This window comes from Leopardus geoffroyi, chromosome D1 (assembly GCF_018350155.1).
Source record: "Leopardus geoffroyi isolate Oge1 chromosome D1, O.geoffroyi_Oge1_pat1.0, whole genome shotgun sequence".
Classification (NCBI taxonomy): Eukaryota; Metazoa; Chordata; class Mammalia; order Carnivora; family Felidae; genus Leopardus; species Leopardus geoffroyi.
In genome coordinates this window covers 4,029,446-4,056,492 of record NC_059329.1, presented here as the reverse complement: position 1 = coordinate 4,056,492, position 27,047 = coordinate 4,029,446, and the positions used below count along the sequence as shown (strand labels likewise).

Here is a 27,047-nt window from a genome sequence, read left to right as displayed (position 1 = left end):
TCTCCCAGAAAATGGATAAGTGGACAGTGTGGATATGTGTGAACATGCATCTCGTAGTTTCAGTCGGCATTAGCAAAAAGTGCTTACAACCCTATGCAAACAAAGTTAATTGTCAAGGAAAGAAAACTGCCATCTAGGGCAAGAACAGCCATGATCCCTGGGCACAGCTTTACATATTCTTAATAAAATGTAAAGGTTCTAAATCAGTGAACAATGTAAGCACTGAATCACATGATTATACTGGGAAGAGGGGGCAGGAAGGGAACATATAATGGACTGGAAACAGAACAAGCTTTTGAAACTAGAAATTAAAAGAATGCCCATGATTGCAAAATCAAGTAAAACAGAAGCATGTTATTCAAAGATATGGTAATAGATAACAAAAAGAGCTTGCTCTGGGGGATAGGACATGGAAGAATGAGGTCAAGGGGTGGTATTTCTCACTCAGAAAAAACGAGCCTATAGATTCTTTAGACTCTGTAAACCATGTGTAACTTTGAGAAACAGAAAAACAAAACATGAAATCTAGCGCAGTGTCTGGCTCATAAAAATTCACTGACGTTATTTGCTTTATTATCATGACAAGACAGATGACAGGTTTTCATATCACTATTACATTCATGCTAAGGGACAACAAGGTTTCCTATTTTATATGTTACTTGATCTTTTAAAAACACATTTGCTCTGCTTGGAGTATTCGGGCATGCTTCATAAAATAAAAAATTACAAAACATTCCAGTTGTGTTTTTTACTAAGCAAATTATCTAATTTTATGCAATTTACACACAATTATTAATTTTAGTAACAAAAACAACAGAATTCTTTCACTTCTTGGTATCCCACAATAACAAGACTTAAAGTCCCCAAGACATGCACTACAGCTGTGTAACAGATTCTGTCATCGACGTGATGGTCTTGGCATCTTCTAGATTTTGTTCCCACTTTAAGTGCTAATTCACTGAATTAAAACAGGCAAAGATTATGAACAACTGGTTCAGAAGAAAGGAATAAACACAGCTAGTAACAACAATAATGTATCAATCTCATTTGTAATAAAATACAAATTTAAAAACAAGACACCATTTCTCACTTATACTGGCAAAGATCAAATGAAAAAAACAGAGAATTTGTACAGCTGACCAGGGAGAATGTAGGGGGAGGGCGGAGGGGTGGTCTCACATGTAACATTAGCTGGAAGTGGAAACCACACGGCCTTTTCTTCTCAAAGTTCTAGAACTGTTTAAGCCTTGTGAACCACTTCCAGACACGCTCTTAAGGACGAGAAGCACGTTCCTCAACATGTGGTCACAAGGACACTCACTCCACCAGTGTTCACAGTAAACAGCTCACACGGACACAACGTCCAGCACGGGAAGGGGTGCACGTGGTGCGAACCAGACCTTCCCTGTGATGGCAGGTGGCCGGGCACCCTCGATGCCACGTCCCCACCCTCGCCGGGCTCCCTACCGCGGGTCTACTCCCCACAGAGGCCATTAACATCAGGGGTCCGATCTGAGTCAAGAGAAGCTGGGGGGAAACATTGTGGGGTCTGTTGGGAAGTTCTCTTCACGGATGACAATGAGACTGAGAGGAGAAATGGCCTTTCCTGCCTTTTAGACCCAATCCTATGAAGATGTGAGGCTCACGTTACGGGAGCAGCTCTCTCCATGAGGGACAGGAACCCCAGGCAGAACCGATAACCCGAGGCTGAGGTTACGGGCACCTTGGAACCGTGTGCCAATTCGGATGATAAATGCCCCGGGGTTACTTGGATAGTGTTACCTCTGGTCACGACTTCAGCGCCAGTTAAGCCACAGATGCAGACTGATGAACAGGAGATATACAGTTAAGCCAATAAAAAAATTACAAAACACTACGTTTCCATGAAAAAAAGAAAGTGGATTAATATGGATTCATTTGCCAAGAAAAGGGTCTGGAAAGAAACTTCAGGTTTTAGGAATCATTATCTCTGAAGCATAAAAATTTACATATTCCCTTTCTCCATATTCGATTTTCTACTTTGTTCTACAATGAGCACCTACCACCGTAAGATTCTGCTCCTTTTTCTACTCCTTTTGTCAATCCAGGACGATTTGGGAAGGAAGAGGTAAACGTGTGTTCTAGGGAATTAGCTTGAACTGAGAACCTGGTGTTTTTAATAGGAAAAGTGGTTTGCTTTTATAAAAACGGGTTTTTGAAATAAAATTGGATACTATCAGGCATTTATTGTTTTAGTGAGTACAGAAGATTACAAACAGTTTTCATTTTCCTTTGTTACTTGGGGAATCGTATCATGATTTTGTACCATTCCGTATTGGAATTTCTTCTGTGAAACAAAAACAGTCCCAAAACGAAGGATCTTCAGGGGTCATAGGAACAGCAGATGATATTAAATCATTAAAAGTGAGGACACTAAACTGCCTCGGAGTTGGTTTAGAATCATCTTGAGCTAGAACCTAAAAGGGAAAAAAAGAGATTACCTCACTGTTTTACTGCATGTGAATCTTATGATCAATTTCATAATTAGGGAAATGGGAAATATGACCAAATTATTCATGTCAGTAATATTAAACTGCAACACAGCAGGATTTCTAGGTAACTGCAATTACTCCTTATGTTACTGTTGTCAGTATAACAAGTTAAAAGAACCTAATTCTTGAACCTTTTTGGTACCTAACCTGTGGTATGTGTTTAAAATGTAGATTTCTAAGCCACACATCCAAAAATTCTCATAGAGGAGTTAAAAGGATCCCAGAAGATGAGTTAAAAGTATCCCCAAAATATGTAACTTTTCATAAGCAGGTAGGTTTTTCTGATAGAGAACCACAATGCTAACTTGTGAGGAACATTCTAAGGGACAGATGTGACAAAATACCCATGACTACACAAGAGACGCAACACTTCTATAGGAAATGATTCACTCAACACTAACCTGAAACTACATCTTATATTCTCAGATATAGCCCTTGTTCGCAACTGAGCCCAGGGTGGACCTTCTTCAACATCAAGAAGATCCACCAATTGGTGCCACCTCTCACAACAAGTTAAATGGCGGACGCGGGCCTGGAAGCCAGCCACCAGGTCAGGGGCCTGTCAGGCTCCCTGCAGTGCCACAACAAGGAGGCAGCACGTGTCCACAAGTGACACAAGTATAAAGCTCTATACAAACAAGAGAGTTGCAGAGTGTAAAGCTGAGACTAAATCACACGAGGACAAGTAACCAAGGCCAGAATATCTTCAGATAAGAGGGGTCAATTTTAACATACTGTCCCCTTTTAATTAAAGTATCTAAGAAGACTTTTAATCCTTTGATAATTTATCAAGAGTACTGTCTGGGGGCGCCTGGGTGGCGCAGTCGGTTAAGCGTCCGACTTCAGCCAGGTCACGATCTCGCGGTCCGTGAGTTCGAGCCCCGCGTCGGGCTCTGGGCTGATGGCTCGGAGCCTGGAGCCTGTTTCCGATTCTGTGTCTCCCTCTCTCTCTGCCCCTCCCCCGTTCATGCTCTGTCTCTCTCTGTCCCCAAAATAAATAAACGTTGAAAAATTTAAAAAAGAGTACTGTCTGTGCATCGAGCTATTTTCCAGCAGTAACGACACATATCTACCGATCATGCTACAGTGTCTGACGTGGATTCCTGAGAAAGGAGGACACGCATATAGCTCCAATTATTACAACATGACCAGGATTCCTTACAAATATATTCCCACAGAATCACAACTGTGTACATGGAGGCTGAGGGCCCTTGACCTGAAGGGTGTTTTGGTTTGTTTCACTTTCTTCACTCAACAACTCAGCACAGAAGAAAGAACAGACTGTGGCGGGAAGAACAGAGACCAGTGTCCCATAGCAGCATGACACAGGGCCTCACACGTGTTTGGCCCTGTCACTTGGGGAATCATTTGGGGGATTACTACAGAAGGTGGAGGGGTTCCATCCGACAGATAATGCCATCACTCAACACCCTCCACTGAACCTTTACATTCAACCCAGCTCTAGTTCATGGGGAAGAAACCACTGGTAAGATGCCTGAGACAGTGGTTATCTTGAATTTCTACCAACATATAAGCACTAGGACAATACTAGCGACATTTTTTCTTTGTAATATTCACGAATGTGAAAAAATAGATAACATGCTTTATAAAAATTACTGTGAAATTCCAGGATCTTAAAGATTTGGTCATGTAAAACTCTCTTAAATCTATGACCTTAAAAAACAAACACACACCTCTAACAGGATATAAGCCCAATGACTGCTTCTATTCAATAAAGAACACATTCAACAAGGATTCATGCTTTTTAGAAAGAAGTAAGAGAAATCTTAAAATCTTACCCCCTGACGTCTAGATCCGTCCGGTTTCCTCAGAGCGACTGCCACAAAATGGTGCTCATCTATTTTGCTTTCCTGAAAAATAAAAGGTAGTGGATAACATATTACTGAAAGTGCAAACGCAGATACACTTCTGTTTCCATTTTTAAATCTCCGTCTCCCTGTCTCTCTACACACATGCACACACATATTCCCTCGCCTCCCTTGAACCATTTAAGAAGTCACACAGATCGTGGCCCCTGACTTGTAAATACTTCAATATGTATTTGCTAATAGGGATATTCTCTTATTCTCTTATACAACCACACTAGCTAATAGCTTCAGTAAACTGACATTCAAAGAATACTTAAATCGACTACCTATAATCCAATTTTGTGAATTAATCCAATAATGTCCTCACAGCATTTCCCCCTTCCAAAACCAGAGCTCATCCAGGATCAACTGCTGCTTCCAGCTGTCATGTGTTGATAACAAGATGGATTATTGTATCTAGAAGCACATCTGGGTCCTCATCAGCCCTCACAGGTGACATTTGAAGTGTATATGTAAAAAATCAGACTGCAACACTGGTTTATAAGCATTCAGGTAACTAAATAGTACAGCCCCTGGAAACTCAGTGGAAATTCATAGCTAAGACTTAAAGAACACACTGTTTACCGTTTTCTGTTTTCCTCTATGTCTGAAGCAACAGGGAAGGGGTTTAGAATAGATATCGAGGCAGTTACCTCAATTCGCAACTACTAAAACCATAGAGGCACTGGGTGGTTCATCGGTTAAGCACCTGACTCTTGATCTAGGCTCATGTCATGATCTCATGGTTCAAGGGATTGAACCCTGCCCGTGTCAGGCTCTGCGTTGACAGCACGGAGACTGCTTGGGACTCTCTCTCTTCCCCTCCCGTACTCTCTCGCAAAATAAATAAACTTAAAAAAAGAAAAATCAAAACCTCCAAAACTATTAAAATTTTCAATGAAAAGACACCTAAGACATTCCTTCATAAGGTATCATTTGAAATGGAAACTATAATCAGAAACAGCATCCTCTTCATATCTTCACACCAAATGAGCGGAAAAGAAAAAAGAAAATCCAGTGAGGACAGATATGTGAAAAGAAGAAAAAATATAACCAGCTAAATGTCAGAAGATTTAACTAAAAACAAGCCCACGATATCCATTATTATGAACAAAATTACTCTTGTTGATATATGGTCTTCCACTGCTCACACTGAATATGCTGAGGGCATGAGCATCGTAAATGCAGACAGGTTTCAGCTGCCACTACTTTGGGAAAATCTCTCAGATCATGGGGCTCTGTGGTGTCCGTATCTGGGGGGAACATCAGAGGGAACTGTGGGCCGTCCACTAGAATACCAGGATGCCCCGCTCATTACTCACATTATCTCATCATCAGCCACAGTTCAGTGAGACTGATTTCACCATAAAGCTTCGTCCTCTCTACTCAGACCTCATCAGCAACAGGTAAATATGGCATCTGACACGGCAGATATAAAGAAACACTTCACGAGGAACAACTCATTGAACCCACATGAGAACAGAAGCCCTGTGTGGTGAGCTCTGCACTAAATCCTTCTTGCCAAGAACAGTGCACGAATAAGACTCAGGTGAAAAAGGAAATGAAACTAGCAACTTACTACCGACACGAGTTCATTCAATGCTACTGAAGATTGAAGTTTACCTTCCAAGACTTTCTAAATTTTCAAGATTTTCTTAACTTTATAAATTTTATCCATAAAATTATTGTAAATACCAGAATTTCCCTATAATCTCTGACAAACCAAAAGGGAGCAAGGATATTTTATCCTTTTAGTGTTAGATTACAAACATTAATCTGCTTCAGCAAGTCTGCATGTTATTTTCTTAGTACTTACCCATCTTAGGAACAAAGAAAAACAGAGTTTAAGCTATAACTTGAAACACTCACATTTTATCATTTTTTTCCCAGTGGCCTAGCACTGAAAACGTATCTCATCAATATTACCATTTCTACCTTTGTAAGTACTTTCCCTTCAATGCAAAGAATTACTATTCCATGTAACCTCCTCATCTGGAACTTTTTGGTGGCAACCTTCCTAACAGCAACTGGCTGTGAAAACTGAGAGCCTACAGAATAGGACATTCCTCTTGGCAGAAGAGCTCATATTTTCTCTTGAGAATTATCCTTCCAGGTGCGAGGTACAATACTCGGGGAAGTGGAGAGCCCTTGGCATTCGTTAGAGTAAATCACGGTCTATAAATTAGATACCAAAGCTGTCAGTGCCCCTGCCCTCAGCAAGCACTCAGGAGGTAAAACAAGGGGCCGAGAGATGATGAGGTGCGATGCGTGATGTCACAAGGAAGGAAAAAAGCACAGTCGTACAGGAAATCAGGAGAAGGCAATGGAATTGGGCTTCAATTGTCAAAGGAGAAGCGGGAAGAATGGGGGGGGAGGTGGTCTTGGAAGAATGAGAATAGGAGATTGGGGGACACTGGAGGAACGGAGAGCAATCTGCAAGGTGGTAACAGGGTGGAGGAAATGGGAGCTGATGGCCCGAGGCTGAAGGGCAAGCAAGCAGGAGACCAGCAGTCTCTGGTCCTCTTGTCCAGATGCTGTTCCAGGTGGTTCTTCACCTGTGCCCTCCCTGGGGCTCCCAGCTCCCACCGCACAGCCATGCTCTCCCTTCACGTGTCTTCAGACACTGAGCAGGTGTTCTGTACACCTGCTTTGTGGTCTTTGGATTTTCACTTCCTTCTGAGTCCTCAGGGAAGCCAATGTCCCTGTTCCTCTAGGGGCAGAATTTCACTGTGTTCCTGGCAGGATGGCCCTGCCCTCTAGCTGTGCCCGAACGAGGACAATGTCCTGGGCCTATGGCACCATCACCTGGGCTTTCCAGACCGATACCTGGAGTTGAGGCCGGTACCTGTACGCATCCCTGACTCTAGTGTCCTGCAGGCAATCTTTGGTTATTTTTTAATGATTTTATTTTTTTTAATTTTTTTTTTTTTCAACGTTTATTTATTTTTGGGACAGAGAGAGACAGAGCATGAACGGGGGAGGGGCAGAGAGAGAGGGAGACACAGAATCGGAAACAGGCTCCAGGCTCTGAGCCATCAGCCCAGAGCCCGACGCGGGGCTCGAACTCAAGGACCGCGAGATCGTGACCTGGCTGAAGTCGGACGCCTAACCGACTGCGCCACCCAGGCGCCCCTTAATGATTTTATTTTTAAGTAACCTCTATATCCACCGCGGGGCCTGAATCCACAACCGCAAGACCGATTGGCATGCTCCCCGCACGGAGCCGGCCAGGCGCCCCCAGACTTGCTTTTAAATCTGTGTCCAGAAACGGGACTTTTTCCAGCATAGCTAGTTAGTCCTCACACTATGAGGAAGAAAACGCAGGAGTGTGAGTAGCTCACACTTGTTCACGGCTGCACACGGTCATGAGTAAAACCTGTAAGCCTCCCACACGTACTATCCTGTTTCCAGCCCAAACAACACTATTTCTCAGAACGGTGTGGATTGTTAAGTCGTGCTTTTTTGTACAAGTGACCTGTAACTCAAAGACCCCACCTTATTCACTATGTCAGCAGCTGTGATGCGGTGAACACACTTTCTCACCACACCCCTGCCCTTGGATCCAGAACTTCTGGCCATCCTGGTCATTCTTCCTCGGTCTCTTCCACTCCACCTCCAACTGTCAGCATCCTTAGGACTGTCCTGCGCCTCTCTCCCCTCTCTTAAGCAATTTTACAGCTGCCACTTTAAATCCCGCCTGCGTGATGAGGACTGCCCCCGCCGACCCAGCCCGTTCTGTTCACCGGACGCCTTCGTGTGGGTGTCTCTACGGCTCCTCAGACTTAACATCCCTTCTCTTCTCTCGTGTGCGGCACCTCTCAAGATGGTCCTAGGAGTCACAGAAGTGTGCGTGCCTCTTTCACTTACTCACAGCATCACAGACAGCACTGGGTCTTCAATTACCTACCCGATCTTATCCCAACTTCATACCTGCTAAGCTTCCTGGAGAACACCAGTCAACAGCTCCTATCTTATCCATTCGTCGTTAACTCCTTCCTCCGTACCAAGCCTCCCTGCACACCATTCCGGTGATGACACCAGGAACAGCCACATTATACATGGCTGCCGGGCTCTCCACACAACAAGCTGGACCCATCCCAGGAGACCACCTGGCACCAGTGACCGGTCAGGAGGTAAGCACCCGGCCCAAGCCAGGCCAGGGAGTCCCTCTCCAGGTCTTTCCGGGCTGGAAACACAAAGGCAGTTCACCAAGCTCTGAGCTGCAAACTGCTATGTGCAGAAGTGGAGGGAGCCCCATTTCCTGCCACACAGAACAGAGAAGTAAAGAAAGCTGGTGTGAAGAATGAGAGGCAAGGGCAGGAGTAGAGAAAGGCAAAAGTGAACGGTAAGATTTCTGAGTTTCCTAGTCCCCAGTTCTGGCTGACTGTGGGACCCAGTTACAGGAATCAGTCTAACAGCCCATGAGGCTGTATCTCTGGCTTCAATGGGCTTGTGTTGGTTTCTGTCTCCAGCAAGCAAGACCTGCTGCTGCCAGAGACCAGATACTTCTAGAAAGAGGCCTGTACGCTCACTCAAACGTCCTCATCACGGCCACGGTGGCTCCCTTTGGCTGTTCACACACTAAAAGCTCTTCTTATTCCAGAGCGGCTTCTCTGCTTCTCCCTTCCCACTTTACTTACCTTACTAGGACCTATCTTTCCAGGATCAGCTTAAATGTTACACGCTCACATGGTGTCCCGGACCTCCCCTGCAGGGCACCAAGCTCACACCCGGGGTCCCTGACCGCCCCCTGCAGGGCACCGCGCTCACACCCAAGGTCCCTGACGCCCCCCTGTAGGGCACCACGCTTACACCCGGGGTCCCTGACCCCCCCCTGCAGGGCACCGCGCTCACACCCAGGGTCCCTGACCCCCCCCCCCCCCACAGGGCACCACACTCACACCCTCACACCCGGGGTCCCTGATGCCACCCTGTAGGGCACCGTGCTCACACCCAAGGTCCCTGACGCCCCCTGCAGGGCACCGTGCTCACACCCAAGGTCCCTGATGCCCCCTTGCAGAGCACCAAGCTCACACCCAGGGTCCCTGACCACCCCCTGCAGGGCACCGCGCTCACACCCAGGGTCCCTGATCCTCCTCTGCAGGGCACCGTGCTCACACCCAGGGTCCCTGACCCCCCCCTGCAGGGCACCACGCTCACACCCGGGGTCCCTGACCCCCCCCCCCCCCGACACAGGGCACCGCGCTCACACCCGGGGTCCCTGACCCTCCCCTGCAGGGCACCGCGCTCACACCCAAGGTCCCTGACGCCCCCCTGTAGGGCACCACGCTCACACCCGGGGTCCCTGACCCCCCCCTGCAGGGCACCGCGCTCACACCCAGGGTCCCTGACCCCCCCCCCCCCCCACAGGGCACCACACTCACACCCTCACACCCGGGGTCCCTGATGCCACCCTGTAGGGCACCGTGCTCACACCCAAGGTCCCTGACGCCCCCTGCAGGGCACCGTGCTCACACCCAAGGTCCCTGATGCCCCCTTGCAGAGCACCAAGCTCACACCCGGGGTCCCTGACCACCCCCTGCAGGGCACCGCGCTCACACCCAGGGTCCCTGATCCTCCTCTGCAGGGCACCGTGCTCACACCCAGGGTCCCTGACCCCCCCCTGCAGGGCACCACGCTCACACCCGGGGTCCCTGACCCCCCCCCCCCCCCGACACAGGGCACCGCGCTCACACCCGGGGTCCCTGACCCCCCCCCCCCCGACACAGGGCACCGCGCTCACACCCGGGGTCCCTGACCCTCCCCTGCAGGACACCGAGCTCACATCCAGGGTCCCTGATCCCCCGCCCCCCACCACAGGGCACCGAGCTCACACCTGGGGTCCCTGACCACCCCCTGCAGGGCACCACGCTCACACCCGGGGTCCCTGATGCCCCCCTGTAGGGCACCGCATTCACACCCGGGGTCCCTGACCCTCCTCTGCAGGACACCAAGCTCACATCCAGGGTCCCTGATCCCCCGCCCCCCACCACAGGGCACCGAGCTCACACCTGGGGTCCCTGACCACCCCCGGCAGGGCACCACGCTCACACCTGGGGTCCCTGACCTCCCCTGCAGGACACCGAGCTCACACCCAGGGTCCCTGACCCCCCCCCCCCCGACAGGGAACCACGCTCACACCTGGGGTCCCTGACCACCCCCGGCAGGGCACCGCGCTCACACCTGGGGTCCCTGACCTCCCCTGCAGGACACTGCGCTCACAACCAGGGTCCCTGACCTCCCCTGCAGGGCACCAACAATGCTTCCTGTCATGCCCACTTTCATCGAGTGGCCTCCCCTAATTAAGCTCACAGACATGCACAAAATAAATTCTTACAGCAAGTGATAAGTTTTTTACCTCAAATGCCCATTCTTTTTCTTCTTCCCCATCTAGGAACAAACGTGTTTCTTTATAAACTTGGCCTATATCGAGATTTAATGGGGATATATCGAATTCAAGCCGTTGCAATTCAAATCCTAGGCCAACACCAAGGGCTTTTATGAAGCTTTCTTTCAGGGCCTAAAATACAGAACAATTTTCTCTTAGCAGAGCCTTCAGCGGGTAAAATCTCCATAAGCTCTACAGGCCCAACACATCTGGATTGTTACCTCTGTGCTACACGGTGACTCCAAGTTGTTATCATTACTTTTACCCTTGCACTAGCACAGACACAAACCAGACATGGGATCACACGGTCAATCATCTGATCCCCTGGGCCTCCGCTCTGGGTGTAACAGCACCTCCCTCAGAGCCCTGTCATGATCATTAAATTAACCAACTCACGAAGGGCATGTTTTCTGGCATATAGGGAATATTACAGTAGTGTTTGTTAAATAAGGCCTCGTGTGTACGAGTTCCTTTGAAAAAGAAAACATTAAACATTGTGAGAAATGTCTTGTTTGAGCTTTAAGAGCAAGTACCTTATAACTGACCACTGAATATACATTCCATTTTCTTAACTGTCATTAAGATTTAATTATGCTGCAAAAAAAAAAAAAAAAAAAAAAAATCACAAAGTTCCCAACAATCACCCATTTGTTTTAAACACTGTAGGAACTCCCCTAGTAACCAAAGGACTTTGAGGCCGATTTTTAGTAAAGACAATGAGTCATCATGGGCTTTTAACTCTCAAAATTAGAAAGAAATTATACCCAATTCCTATAAAACATATCCAGTTGAGTCCATTCATCGTTAAAGCTTCTGATGGTTTCCCATTCTTTGTTGGTAAACTTTCTTTTCATAATATGAAAGAATTCTGGAATTGAACCACGACCTGTCAATTGAAGAAATACACAATTAAAAATAGACAGTGACAAGCAGGGGTTAGCCCAGGAACACAAGGGTAGTTATAGAAATAGTGAAATTCTGTGATTAAATAACAATGGGAAAAAAACAACACACAGTTGTATTGATAGATACCTTCCGAAAATCTGATACAATTTACCAGCCAAATGTGGTATAAATTCTAAATAACATGGAGGAAAAGAACTAGATGTGGTAGAGTATCAGAAATCTACAACAAACACTCTTAAAAAAGAGCTATATTCCTCTGGGGTTTACATTTTTTACTTTGCTATAGAACAGGAAAAAAAAAGAGCAATTCCTTTACTGAAAGTTTTTGAGAACTGCTAGAAAGCTGAGGGTTTATTTTTTTTAATTTTTTTTAATGTTTATTTATTTTTGAGAGAGAGAGATACAGAGACAGAGACAGAGCATGAGAGGTAGAGGGGCAGAAAGAGAAGGAGACACAGAATCCGAAGCAGACTCCAGGCTTTGAGCGGTCAGCACACAGCCTGACTTGGGGCTCGAACTTATGGAGTGAGAGGTCATGACCTGAGGTGAAGTCAGACCCTTAACTGACTGAGCCACCCAAGTGCCCCGAGGGTTTTTTTTAAAAGTTTTATTTTGGGAGAAAGAAAGCCCAAGAGGAGACGGGCAGAGAGGTAGAGAGAGGGAAAGAGAATCCCAACCAAAGCAGGCTCTGTGCTGTCAGCACAGAGCCCAACGCGGGGCTGGATCTCACAACTGTGAGATCGTGTTCTGAGCTGAAATCAAGAGTCGGACGTTCAACAGACTGAGCCATCCAGGCACTCCTGTTCTTGTTTTTTTCTAAGCTACCACTTTGGAAAACTACTTTACACTTCTTTCCTTCACAGGAATGATTTCTGAACATGTTTTCTTATTTGACTTTTCCAAATGAAAACAGATGCTAGCTTCTGCCTTTTCAGGGATGCTACTGTGAAGTAAGTTTTTCAAAAAAATTGAGATACACCCCTAGACCCTCTGTTCCACAGACAATAAAATATCACAGAGAATTCTGAACATAAATAACAAATAATTCAAGGAATCTGATTCTCAGAATTGAGAGCTGAGACACAAATTAAAAATACAAGATGTGTCTCTCATATTTTTCCAAAACAGAACTATGCGCTTATCCTATCATTACCACTAGACAGGATGTTTCTGTCTTTGTTTACTGATTCTGCAAATATGTCAACTGTAAATACTACACAAATGTGTACAGAACTAATGGTCACACATGGGTCAGTCATGGTGCCTGGCCTCCCACACGGCCAGCCTGGAGAGCCCATCAGAGTCTGGCCCTGGGCAGAAGGCCCACAAACGTTCACCACGTGGATAAACGAAATGAACCGTCATTTGGTCCATTACTGCCCCATGCCCTGCTGTCCCGTGTCCTTAGTTCACGACTACAGTTCCTCGCGGAGCACGGCTTCCTCTTCGTGGCCGTCCCTTTGCAGACTGTGTTAACTCCGACTCACAGTTCTAGAACACCCAGCTCTAAAATCCGACATTCCCACTGGCTACAAGTCCTCCAGTGACGGCCACCAGCACACGCTCTGTGGGTGTCAGAGGCCTGTCTGGAGACCAGAAGTTGAGTCCCCGTGCTTCACGCGTTACTGGCATTTCACAGCTAACTTCACTCTAGAAACTCCCCGGTACTGCACACCGGAATGCTATGGACTGCGTCTCCACAGGGAGCTCACAGCCGGTCCTACAGCAACCAAGGATCGTTCCCATAGTGATCTCAAGGGTAGAAAGTATCAAAAATCAGTTCCTCCACAGAACTGTTCACGATCCCCCACCATTCCCATTTCAGCAGACTTAAGAGTATCCTCCTTAGCCAGGAGATACTTCCGATGATCCTGTGGGGAGTGATATGTGGTCCTTTACAGATCAAGACAGAGACTCTCATTTACTTTCAAGTTCAACAGACTCATTTAATCCAACTATCTTCTCCTTGGCACTCTGTTCTCAAGAAAAATACATTCAAACAGTTTACGAGTTCAATTAGTGTTCACTGTTTGTGTTGTTCACATTGCTAAAATACTGTTACTTCCTAAAAGCAGCCCAGCAGACCTATCAAGTCATTTCACGTAACAGCACTGAAATATTAGCTGATCATGGAGTCCCAGGGGAGGGGGATCCCTCTGATGGTCCCGTGCTTCACTCTCCCAACACCTCCCTCAAGGCTCCTACTAAACAGTCTCCTTAGAAAGCAAGCAGCACTAGCACATGGCGTGGCTTGAGAAATGACACTCCAAAGTGACAATAAATCTGTAGAATTTAAACACGGGGAGCACTGTATCTAGGTAAATCATCAACTGCTTCCTCTTGAACACGTTCAGGCACAGTGCCAACACTAACAGTGGGGAAAACAGCTACCTTGGATTTGGAGACTACACTGTATGTTTTGAGAACTGTAGCTTTAATGGAACACTGCCCCAAATGCCATAGTCAAAAATATATGCCTATTGTCATCTATAATGTCATTTTGTTTGTTGGTTTCTTCATAACCTTCAAAAAACCCTCTAATTTTTTAACTAAATAAGATGGGGTAATCAAGACAAAAAAGATTAAATATGCAAGCTAATAAAAAATGAACTGATAAAGCCCTCTGATTTTTTAACTAAGTAATATGGGGCAATCAAGAGAAAAAATATGCATGCTAATAAAAAACAAAATGATGAACATAAAAAGCAATCTAGCACAATCACTGAAAGCAATCACAAACTGATTATGTACAGCTAAAAAAGTACCCAATATGAGGGCGTTTTCATATACCTTTGAGAGCATCTTATCCATTCCACAAAATAAGAGCTGTGACAGCAAGAAAAAGAGAGGATTTTCTAATTATTTGGCCAAAGCACAAGAGCGCCACAGTGTGGCACTATGGTGGAAATACACAGCGGGTGAGTCCTCTGCTAGGTAGTTTATCTAGGAAATTGGAATTCGTGGGGGGGGGGGGGGGGGGGGGGAATCAGTAGGAAATACCAGACCAGTACATTTGTCCCTCAAACCATCTGAAGGCAGCATAATTATCAAACATATAATCTGGCAAACCACCTAATAATACCATCACGTATTCATGTTTCCTGTGAGTCAGATTTAATCATCCCACCACATGCTGAAGGGGATAGGTAAGGAAGATGAAGTGACTGAAAAACAAAACCACTAACCACACTTACGGAAACCAGATTACCCCTCTTGTTGCTTAGCCTTTAGGAAAAGCAGTGTTAGGTACTAAGCTTCATAATGATCAACTAATCCAGACCACAGACCAACTGGTAGGTTGACTAAACATTCAGTAATAACCCACAACAAAGAGTTCACACAAACACCTCAAGCTGCTATTGCAAACCTACAAAAAGAAATCCCACTAGTACCAGAACCTCAAAGCCCACCTACATCAATCTGTCCCCCAATGTCACCAATGTGTTCACCATCCTTAAAAGGGATCTGTTACTTTAGGGAGGGGTTGAGCCCTGTCCATCTGTGTGCTTCGAAATAGTGAAATTTAGCTTTTGATCAAAAGTCCAATTAGAAACTCTAGTAGTGCCATTTTTTGGATTACATATATTCTTGCTTCCACAGGAGCGGGGGAGGGACAGACTTCTATTCTAGACTTTGAGCCAGTATGCGCACAGTGATGATGGACTTGTGTGGGAATTTACCGAGGCACAAACCCAGAATAAAGCAACAATGTATGAGGTCCTCAGGTGCGTTTCACAAATCCTGACAAAGAAGCAGGAGAGCACAGACTGAGATGCGGACACCTGGGCTGGACACCCCCACTCAGGCAGTCCTGAACCCCAGCAGCTCGTAGTGCCTATATAAATGCCCTTATCAACACATGTGGCAAGAAACAGGCCTGGAGAGCGAGAACGGGACTCAGGGGCTGCAAATGTGTAATCTTTTCAGGAAGAGGGCAGGACCCCCTGAAGGCAGGTAGAGGGGCCAGAGGGTGGGGGAGGCCCCAGGACCAGGAAACAGAGCAGGAGACACGAGCTATTCTCAGGCCTCGAAACCATACAAAGTTTGCCCTGTTGGCTTTTCAACCTGCTTGGGGCCCAAGGCCTCCCTTTCCCACTTGACCCTCCTGAAATGGGAAAGTCTACCCTGTGCCTATTCCACCAAGGTGTTACAGAAGCAGATGGTTTATTTTCTAGTTTAACAGGTTCACAGGAGAGAGAGGAATTCTGTCCCGCCATGGAACATACCCAGCCTCACCTGAACCTGAGTTAGATCATCCACATGATGAGACGTCGAAGCTTTGGAGCTGATGACGTTCAGAAGAGATGACGTTCAGAGTGAGTGCTGGAACTCCGAGCTAAGGCTCAGAGAGGCTGGGACGGGATGAATTTATTTTGTACGTGGGAAAGAGATACATTTATGGGGGAAGGTGGAGGATGGACCGTACTGGGTTGAACAGCATCTCCCAAAATTCATGGCCACGCAGAACCTCAGGTGTAGTCTGCAGACGGAATCACGTTAGGATGAGGTCACAGTGGATTAGGGCAGGCCCTGTATCCAGTGACGGAGAAACACTGAGGCACAGAGAGAATCTAGGAAGATGCAGGTGGCACCGAGGTGGCCAAGCTTGCGGCCAAGGGCGGCCAGGAAACCAGGAAGAGGCAACGAGGGGTTCTCCCTAGAGCGTCAGAGGAGCGCGGGCCTGTTGACTCTGACTGGTGGCCTTGAGGACATCACAACCCTCTGGGGTCTAACACAGGAGTGCACAGTGGCCACTCTGGAGCCCCGGGAAACCAGGGCCCAGGCACACGACGCACGTCACGTGTGCAGACGCACCCACACTCCAGACGGCTTCAGCGCCGGCGAGTCAGACGCTCACGTCCGGGCACCACCGCCTCTGTGCCGACAGTCCTTTCAACCTCGGTAGTTCCAAAGCTTCCAACAAGGCAGAGCGGGGGAGATTACGGAACACACGTGTAAAGGGCCCCAATTACTCAGTTCCTCACAAATGGGGGCGCTGGTGTCGTGCACACTCTTACTGTTCTGCTGCGAGGCGCGGCACTGCATCCCCTGTGCATTCACCATGTCTGGGCGGTTTTCCTGTCGCTACTTCAGCAGTTTGTACGTTAACAGGGTTAACCTCTGTCCGTCGTATGTGCCACAAATGTATTTCCTGGTTTCTGAGAGAAGATTTAATATGAAACCGATCACGTCTACGGACTTGGTTTCCTCTGACCTTTCTAGCTTCACAGGCATCCTGCTCCCACAAGTCTGAGAGAGTACACAATTCCACTGTGTTCTAGCAATCGTCATGAAAATCTAACTCTAACTTTGTTCTCTAGTGTAACACAGGGTCTAAGGGCTTTCTCATGACTTCCATCGTTAAAAAAAGGGACGGGTTACGGACTTCCTCACTGCTGGATCTGTAAACTATACCAAGTACAGGGATTCCCAAACATTAATACGACTGACATTCACCTGAGAAACCAGCTGTGCTCTCAGAGATTCTGGTCCAGTAGGTCTGGGGGGGTTTCAAGGAATCTGCATTTTGAGGAGCAGCCTGGCTGATTTTAGTATCCTGACCACCATTTTTTTTTTTTTTTTTAATTTTTTTTTTTCAACGTTTATTTATTTTTGGGACAGCGAGAGACAGAGCATGAACGGGGGAGGGGCAGAGAGAGAGGGAGACACAGAATCGGAAACAGGCTCCTGGCTCTGAGCCATCAGCCCAGAGCCCGACGCGGGGCTGGAACTCACGGACCGCGAGATCGTGACCTGGCTGAAGTCGGATGCTTAACCGACTGCGCCACCCAGGCGCCCCTATGACCACCATTTTAAAACCATCACTGTACAGATGTCTGAGTGGCTCAGTCAGTTAAGCATCCAACTTCAGCTCAGGCTACGATCTCTCGGTCCACAAGCTCGAGGCCCACATTAGGTCTGTGCTGATAGCTCAGAGCCTGGAGTCTTCTTCAGATTCTGTGCCTCCCTCTCTCTCTCAAAAATAAATAGTAAATAAAACATTAAAAAAACACAAAAAAACAAAAAACCACCACTCTATGCATATAACCACCACCACCTCAGAGCTAACCTTTGTTAAGTACGCAATCATTCCAGGCACTGTCCATGTCTATGCCTTCAACTATCCAGCTTTGGTGGTAGAACTGTTTAGCCATTAGGATATAAATCATCACATACACACAAATTGTAGAAGAATTAAAGATTTAAACGTAAAAATAAAATTGTAATTTTATTTTTTAAGTTTATTTAGAGACAGATAGCATGAGTGGTAGAGGGAAAGAGAGAAAGAGAGACAGAGAGAGAGAAAGAGAAAGAAAGAAAGAACAAATCAAGCAGGCTCCATGCTGTCAGCACAGAACCTGACCTGGGGCTCAAACCCACAAACCCCGAGATCATGACCTCAGCCAAAACCAAGAGTCTGACACCCAAGTGACTTAGCCACCCAGATGCCCCTAAAACTGCAATTTTAGAACAAAATCTAGTGGACTCCACCCTATAGGCAGAGAATATCTTATATCAATTTAATTATTTTTTCCGAATAAGACAGAATTCAAAATTTATCAATCAAGAGATAGATGTATTTAATTAAAAAAATATAATTCATATGGCCAAAAATATAACTAAATTTAAAAGGTAAATAATAATACAATGGGCAAAATACAACAAATTTGGTCAATAAACTATTAATATCCACAATATGTAAAGAAGTTTTATACAATGATTAGAAAGTACTGATAAGCAGTTTATACAAATCACAAATTCGAGTAGTCGATAGCTATTGCTCTAGTGATGAGAATAATGCACCATTTAATCAATAATCTTTGCCCACTGAACTATTATTTTGTGTAGACACCGGGCTCTCACTGTTAACTGTCAGTTTTCTATTCTTGTGTTTACAATGCTTAACAAACTCGTAGGAAATGGTAAAGCCAGTCCCCTCTCGCTGTATTTTTCATACTCTTAGACATGAATTCCTCCATGAAAACCTTAAGTTCATTTAACCCCATTCTGCAGAATGCTTCACATACTTTGTACCTGTAAAACCTTAAACAGGAATCAGTACAATCTAGTACAGACAGGCCACATATTACAGACTACGTGGGTGGGCTTTGCATCCTGGGTACAAATCATGTTCTACTTTTTTTTTTTTTTTTTTTAATGTTTATTTTTGAAAGAGAGACAGAGCATGAACAGGGGAGGGGCAGAAAGAGAGGGAGACAAAGAATCTGAAACAGACTCCAGGCTCTGAGCTGTCAGCACAGAGCCCTATACAGGGCTTGAACTCACCAACTGCGAGATCATGACCTGAGCCGTAGTTGGACGCTTAACAGACTGAGCCACCCAGGTGCCCCTCCATGATCTACTTTAGCTGTCACCTAGGGCCGGGGTCTTACTCTAGTCTCTAAAATAAAAATAGCACTTGGTCCTAGGCATCAAAAGACGAAGTAAGATAACACATCCAAGGCTCTAACACACATAGAAGCATCAGCACAGAGGAAGGTGCCCCACAGCCAACCCCACCCTGTAACTGGGAAGGGGATATTCCCTGCTGGGAAGACCTGGCTTTCCAGGGAGGAGGTCAGAGTACAGAAGGAAGTGTGACTTATTTCAGCTACCTGCTTCCATGTGTCCAGGCTGAAAGAAGACAAACGTGGTCAGTAAGCACCCCTGCAGAACACAGGTCCAGGAGAGCGGGAGCCTGGACGCGGCAATGACTGTGAAAGTAACCTCGGGAGCAAGCAGGTGAGACCTGGATGGGAGCGGAGTGGAGGCAGTGGAGACAAAGGGGGGCGAGGAAGACGACTCAACGGGAGGAAATGCTTGTAACCGCAACTCACTGACCAGGACAGTTTCTCTTGTAACGTTTTCCACCACGGATGTGTTCTCACTTTCTCATTTGTAACAAACACATTCAGCCAAGCCTAGGACTCCTCTCATTTGCACATGTGATAAATATTTACCAAGCACCTGCAAGGTGGCTGCACCCTCGGCTAAGTATGGGGTGCGCTGGAGCAAAGCCGCAAGAAGCCACAATCCCCAACCTCATCTAATGAGGAAGGACAGACGACAGTCCAGGAGTTAGGCTGTCAGGACAAATGAGAAGGGCCACACAGAGGAAAAGAAGGCCAGTCGGTGGCCAGAAAAGTCTCTTCGAAGGAGGAACTGGCCGGTGCCATGGCTCAGTTGGTTGAGCATCTGACTTCGGCTCAGGTCATAATCTCACGGTTCAGGGGTTTGAGCCCTGCATCGGGCTCCGTGCTGACAGCTCAGAGTCTGGAGCCTGCTTCAGATTCTGTGTCTCACTCTCTCTTTCTCTCCCCCTCCCCTGTTTGTTCTCAGTCTCCCTCTTTCAAAAGTAAATACACATTAAAAAAAAAACTGAAGGAGTAACTAACTACCTCTCACGCTCCAGGTCTCAGGTACTCAGGAAAAGAGAGGACAGGAAGAAAGATCAGTGTTTCTGCAAGGACGCAGAGCAGTTTGCTACTCGAAGCAATGAAAGCCAAGGACAGCAGCTAGAAGAAGAGAGAGGTACCAACAAGAAGGACACAGGGTCGTGAGAAGGGGACTGGATTTTATTAAGAACCAACCCAAGAGTTTTGAGAAAACTGCTGTAGGTATTTTTAAAGACCACTGCACTCCATACAGAGAACTGTACCGACAGCACAAAAGCGGGAAGCAGTCAGGAAGCTATTACAGCTGCACGGGGAACAGTAAGGTGGAAGGACACAGGAAGACCAGACCACCCGCCTACCTCACAGTCCCACCGTGCACTTTATACTCACTGTGCTCAATTTATGTAGCAGCTGTTCTAGACAGCAGTGCCTTGAGTCATTTCTAAGCTATTAAATTAGTGCCAAATCTCAAAACATCGAGTCATTTTGTCCTGCCAATTACTACCCAGCTAAGTTTATAATAAAAATGGGAACCTGAAAATGTAAAATCATGGGAAAAACTTATTTTGGTCTTTTCCCAAATCTAAATAATAATTTTGATACTGTGTCTATCTATCTTGTCTTGCTTTGTAAATGTGGGAACACAACTAAAAAACTCATAGAACTGCATTTTCTTTTATACTCATTAACCACAAAAGGCTTTGATGCTAGATAAAAATTAGAAAATGAAGGAAAAACCAATTTCCCAATCTGGGGCGGCAAATTATCACGAGGACCCACAGAACACCTGTCTCCAGGAGTTAGAAATGTGCTGCACTGGCTCATTACCCATCCTGGGGTCCCCAGCACCTTATAAGCCCTCCTGTCTGGACATTAACTAAACGATTATTTCCTGAGGGCCAGCCCTGCACCAGCTCTTTTCTCCAAGAAGGAAAGAACACAGCAGCAGCTGCCACATCGCCCTCCAGCTGTGGGCATCTGGCTAGAAGGCCCCCCCCCAAGGCTGCCTGGGTCCAGCAGTTACTCCCTAGTGCCCTACCAGCAGCGACGGGAGCCCTGGGAGAGGGAGGGACCTTTAGCCAGCAGAAATGGCTAACAAGTTCCTACATGATGCTTCCCTGCAGACACGAACAGAAGACAAAATGGAATGGAGTTTTCCCACACACCAAGGATGCCCCAACGGCTGACTCCGACCTGGAGGACAATCTGGTAACAACGTCCGCCACAAAGTTATGCTTCTGCTGCCGGCCTGGGCTGTGCCCTCCATCACTCAGCAACCTTGGGGAACGTGCCTTGCTCGGCTATCACTTATTCTGATAAGCAGAGCAATTCAAATGAGTCCCCATTGCAGTAGAACAGCCTACTTCCCTCTCTCACTGAGTGATAAACTGTCCATTCACACTTGAGAACCAGCGCAGTGACCGGAAAACCGCTCTCCCCCTGTTAGGAGATACAGCAAGAGCTTCTTGGCAAAGAAGCAAAGAAGAGTTAAGGTCTAGACACTGTGACTAGCCAAATAAGATCAGTAAAAAACGGTGTATGTGTATGGGGGGGAAGGTGTCCTAATAAAATATAATAGGAAACTGAATTTTCAGTTTTTGCTCATTTAACTTTTTAACTATTAAAAGTTTTAATCAGTGGGGTGCCTGGGTGGCTCAGTCGGTTAAGTGCCTGACTTCAGCTCAGGTCACGATCTCGCGGTCCGTGAGTTCGAGCCCCGCGTCGGGCTCTGTGCTGACATCTGGGAGCCTGGAGCCTGCTTCTGATTCTGTGTCTCCCTCTCTCTCTGCCCCTCCCCCGCTCATGCTCTGTCTCTCTCTGTCTCAAAAATAAATAAAAACATTTAAAAAAAAATTTTTTAAATTAGTAATTACTTATTTATCCAGTATTGACCATCAGCCAATATTGTCCCCAGGATGCCAACTGGTAGTAAAATCTATCTCACAGGCAAAGTTGCAAGGCAGCTGTGAGCCCCAGTGGCCAGCCATTCTTGTGTCATTGTGCACACTGCATTCAAAGGACCAGTGGCCTCTCAAATCATTTCTGACTTTTGGAATAAGGACAAAAGGAAGCTATGAAAGCATATGGGCTCGTTCCCATGCACGCCACATCTCCTTTTCAGCAGTGGCTTTTCCGAACAAGCTCTCTGTGACGCTCCTGCAAACCAGACGCTGTCCTGGGAAAAACACACATGTGCATATTCACACAAAACGTGGTGAACAATTTTAGGACATTAAGAAAAAAAATGCCTTGGGATGCCTGGGTGGCTCGGTGGGTTAAGCGTCGGCTTCAGCTCAGGTCATGATCTCGCGGTTGGTGAGTTTGACACCCACGCTGGGCTCAGAGCCTGCAGGCTGCTTCAGATTCCGTGTCTCCCTCTCTGTCGGCCCCTCCCCACTCGCGTTCTCTCTCTCTCAAAAATAAATAAACGTTAAAAAGAAAATTTTTTTTTGATGCCTTGATGTTTATCCAGGAATTTTTAGGCCAAGAATCTCCATTGTCACTAGTAGAGCCTCCTTTGCAAATCTGAGAACAGCGTGGGCGAGGAAAAAAGCAGGTGGTGGCAATGAGAGGTAAAGGAACACCCCGACAGCAACCGTGAGCAATGAGACTCACAGCCACACTCTGAAGGCCTCCAGCCAAGACACAGAGTACTTCTTCATGCACCTGGCAAAGAGCGAGCTAACGATGTTACGACCTGAACTAGGCAGGTGCTAAGAGATATGACAGCAGCCAGCCTCGGACATAGCTCACAGTTCCTGCTCTCATGTGGCTCTGAGGACCAAGAGAAAGACCATCAATTACCCTGACAAATAATTATAAATGGAAATATGTAGTGGAATGAAGGAAATATATTTTAGGAGGGCTCACGACAAAAGAACCGACCTATGACTGTGGCTCACAGAGGTGTCCCTAGTAAGGCTGAGGGGACAGCTAACCGGTACAGAAGTCATCTCTGCAGAGATGGGGGCAGGGGATAAAGTTAACACAAATCTTCCAGAGTAAGGCCAACAGAAGGAAAGACTGCGGTGGAGATAGTGTGGAGATAAGGAAATTATACCATGAAATTAGGAGAATGTTTTTCTCTTATTAACACCTTTCTTCTTAGCCTGTTACTTACCTCCTCATAAAAATAGTATATCGATGCTAGGGTGGTTGGAACAATTAAAATGGACAATATAAATAAGGCACTTAATAAAACGTGCCGGCTTATAGTAAGTGCTCACTAAATGTTACAGGTGATGAAAACTACAAAGCAGTTAAGAGAACCTATGCTCTAGTAAAACTGCCTGAATACTCAATCCCACAGTCAATGTAAGCAGTTCCTATGGCCACCAATTACCAATACCTAACGCAAAATATAAGCAACTTAAATATTTTAATAATGGCTTGCTCTTAATTTTCGCTCTTGTAAATGTGCTGCAAAGAGCTGTAATTAAAATATTCCAGAAATACAGGTCATCTCCACTATAGGACTATAGTATACTTCACCAAGGAGATGTTTTTGTTTTTTTCATTTTCTTTTTCTTTTTTTTAAGCGAAACAAGTTACTCATGAATTCTGGAAAATACCTGAATGAAACAAAGTTCTTACAATATAATTACTATGTTTTCTAACTAGAATGCCATTCGAAACGGACTGTTCATGGAGTTCATTTCGGTTTAACATTATTTAAATAATACAAAAAGCTACTGAAAAACTGTTCTTTACAAAAGTGAACAATCTTCAAAAACAGTTTGAAATGTATTCTTATTTAACAAGCTAGGGTATAATTCAAGAAGGAAACCTTTGTTATTTTCATTTTGCCTCTAGGCAAAGCATTACACATGTGCTCAATTCAGAGAACCTTTCCTTTCCACAGACGTTTGCTGATATTCACAGAAAAAGGGAAATATACCCTTTTCAGATACATGTTCTCTCAGCTACAGCACCTTTGACTACTGAGCACATTCTTCCTAAACTTAAAGATCTGTAATACACCTCCTGGCCCGAGTCTTCGGACAGATAAGAACTGAGAACACAAGACTGGTAACTTGTGCACTGCAAAAATGCAACATTACCTGGAAAACTAGTCTTCATTACATCAATTCCAACTTGTAGCTCAGGTTCAGCAGCGAGCACAGCATAGTCCCCTTGATGAGAGATGTTAAAGTTGAAATTGGGGTAAGGATTCAAGGAGTCTTTCGCAAGAACTGGTTTTCCCTTTGCAGTTCTCTGCAAACGAATATTATTCCAAGGGATATTCAATTTCTCTGCAACTAATTTCCTCATCATCAGACGACCGGCCTGTTAAGTAAGCAAAACACATAGCACGTATTGATGTGTACTAAAGATTCAAATACGCTGCCTGTAACAAAGTCCATTTTTGTGGTTTCTAAAATATATTCATTTTTAAGTGTTTAAAAGTACAGTGTTAACTGTTAAAAGTACATACTGTGTTAAGATTTCAGCAATGCTTAAGAAGCTAGAAGAAGAGGTCAAAGTCTCCTGTCAACAAGTAACCAATGTTAAGAATCGGCACCCTTCTGGTCTTTTCACGATGTGTCTAAATAAATATGTGTTCATTTAGCTATGCTTTTGCTATCTATCTCATATAGGAGATCCTACTCTAAGCGGGCCTGCACCATCCATAAGCTTTATAACGTGCAAGTGCTGGGAATTATGGGAATTATTTCATGTCTGTACACATGGGTCTGGTCTGTACCCTTTTAACTGTAGCATAGTACTTCATACTCTCAAGGTCCTCCTCTTGATGGACTACTCCCCTATTACCAGACATTTAGGCTGGCTCTAGTTTAGCTATTATAAACAATCTCCCAAGGAACCACCCTGTTGTTCCTACATCTTTCTGCCTATGTCCAAGTACATGCAGACCCTATAGACACATCACTCAGCTTCAATAATTAGCAAGTCAGGGACACCTGGGTGGCTCAGTAGGTTATGCACCTGACTCTTGATTTCAGTTCAGGTCATCATCTCAAGATTGGTGAGATCAAGCCCCATGGTGGGCTCTGTGCTGACAGCAGGGGAGTCTACCTCCCCCTATCTCTGCCCCTCCCCCATTCTCTCTCCCTCTCTCAACATACACACACAATTAGCAATGCATGACTTACTTCACATATACCTCATACCTCTCCCAGTGTCCCACGTCTTTAATTAGTAAATTACCAAAACCACACAAAAATACCCAAAGATATGAAGTAACAAAATATATGATATTTTATAAAATACCTTTCAAGTATTTTCAACCCTTCCATTCTAACAATGATTTTTAAAACTCACAACGCTCTGCATTACGGTTTCTTACAAATTATAAAAAAAGTTTTAAAAAAATTCACCAATATGCCTTCCAAACATTATCAATTAGCCCACCTTCTAAAGGAAAAGGCGTTTCCATACAGAGGCATTTTCAAGAACTGAGGGTCTTTGAAGTGATGGTAACTACAAGCTACTTCAAAATGCTGTCTACAGAAGAGATAATTTCCAAATGCAACTTTCCATATGTTGCTTAAAAATTTATCACTAAAATAAGTAATTCCGTTTCCCAAGGTATAGAGTCAGTACGGGGGTATGCCTAAGACGGCCCCTCCCCGTGGCTCGGCCCACCCCTCCCCGCGGCCCGGGCCTTCTCTTTTCGGTCCAGGACCCCTCCCCTCAGCCCAAGAACCCTCCCCAGTATTCGGCCCTCCTCCTCGCCGCCCAAGACCCCTCCTGGGGCTCAGTGCCCCCTCTTCGCGGCCCAGGAACCCTCCTCGGGACTGGGCCCAGCCACATCCCCGCGGCCCAGGTGCCCTCCCTGGGGCTCGGCCCATCCCTCCCCGCGACCCAGGTTCCCTCCCCGGGCTCAGCTCCCCGTCTCCGCGGCCCAGGACTCCTCCTCGGGACTCGCCCCCACTCCCCGCGGCCCGGGCCCCTTCCCCGCGATCCAGGAACTCTCCCCGGAGCCCAAGTCCCCTTCCCTGGGGCTCGACCCACCCCTCCCCGCGGCCCAGGCCTCCTCCCCGGGGCTCGGCCTCCCCTCCCCGCGGCACAGGTCCCCTTGCCAAGACTCGGCCCTCCTCCTGGCGGCCCAGGACCCCTACCCGGGACCCTAGGCCCCCTCCCCAGGGCTCGACCCACCCTTCCCCACGGCCCGGGACCCCTCCCCGCGGTCCAGGAACCATCTCTGCAGCCCAGGTCCCTTCGCCAGGACTCGGCCCATCCCCGTCCCCGCAGCCCAGGCCCCCTCCCTCAGGCCCAGGACCCCCTTCTCGGGACTCGCCCCCCTGCCCGCGTCCTGGGCCCACTCTCCGAGGCCTCGAGGCTGGCCTAGGCCTCCCCCAGCTGGGCGGCGTGCAGAGCTAAACAAAGTGGGGCCATCAGGGATTCCGAGGGCCTACCGCGCGCAGACCTTCTCAGGATGTGGAGACTGCAGCATCGCACCGGCAGGTGCATGACACGCGCGGAGGTAAGATGAAGATCTGACAACCCCGGACGTGCATGATGCAGACCCCTCGCCGTGGGGCGGGCGGCGGCGTCGCCCCCAGCATCACCGCCCCCGCGGCCGCGCGGCTCCCACGGGGTAGGGGCTGTCCTCGCCGAGGCCCGGCCACCCGGCCCGCACGTATAGGCCGTCCCGGGAGGCCCACGACCCCCGGCGGCGGCTACCCTGGCCCTTCCACCCCCCGCCCTCCAAACCTGTAGTACCATGGCTGCTTTGGCGTCCCGGGCGAAGACGAACTGGCCGATGCGCTCCTTCTCCTCGGGCTGGATCGACCGCACCGCCAGCAGCCACTCGGCGCGGCTCGGCAGCCAGGTGCCGCACGAAAAGGCCCAACGCACGCCCTCCATCGCAGGCACCGAAGAGCACCGCCTCGCGGGCGAGCCCATGCACGGAGAAAGGACCCCGCAACCGCCCCGGGCCCAGGTGGCGCGGACGCAGGCGTGGCCCCACCCCCTTCGCACCGGCGTCAGGAGG

At 47.0% G+C, this 27,047-nt stretch overlaps 1 protein-coding gene and 1 long non-coding RNA gene across 4 annotated transcripts; both read right to left on the bottom strand.

The window, feature by feature from the left end:
- Window positions 1-551: 551 nt before the first annotated feature.
- Window positions 552-27,047, bottom strand: AASDHPPT (aminoadipate-semialdehyde dehydrogenase-phosphopantetheinyl transferase). Of its 3 annotated transcripts, none has more exons than XM_045482642.1 (6): window positions 26,777-27,047; window positions 24,151-24,376; window positions 11,552-11,673; window positions 10,758-10,919; window positions 4,331-4,402; window positions 552-2,456 (listed from the first exon to the last, which is right to left on the bottom strand). In XM_045482642.1, exons 1-6 carry the CDS (start codon window positions 26,957-26,959, stop codon window positions 2,292-2,294), a joined length of 930 nt encoding a protein of 309 aa, XP_045338598.1. In that variant the 5' UTR covers window positions 26,960-27,047; the 3' UTR covers window positions 552-2,291. The 3 variants fall into 3 exon arrangements, with proteins under 3 accessions (XP_045338598.1, XP_045338599.1, XP_045338600.1); XM_045482643.1 differs by lacking the exon at window positions 26,777-27,047 and adding an exon at window positions 26,481-26,641; XM_045482644.1 differs by lacking the exon at window positions 10,758-10,919 and having other exon boundaries at window positions 26,777-27,026.
- Window positions 16,046-17,258, bottom strand: LOC123600588. The gene is made up of 2 exons (XR_006713664.1): window positions 17,151-17,258; window positions 16,046-16,852 (listed from the first exon to the last, which is right to left on the bottom strand). It is a non-coding gene; the product is annotated as an uncharacterized LOC123600588 (long non-coding RNA).

Bases quoted from the DNA above. Each gene is read 5' to 3' on its own strand.
- AASDHPPT (XM_045482642.1), bottom strand. From the start codon at position 26,959: ATGGGCTCGCCCGCGAGGCGGTGCTCTTCGGTGCCTGCGATGGAGGGC. The intron at 11,674-24,150 runs GTAATGTTGCAT...TTCAATTGACAG, and splicing joins AATGAAGACTAGTTTTCCAG to GTCGTGGTTCAATTCCAGAA. The intron at 10,920-11,551 runs GTATAATTTCTT...TCTGTATTTTAG, and splicing joins ATATGTTTTATAGGAATTGG to GCCCTGAAAGAAAGCTTCAT.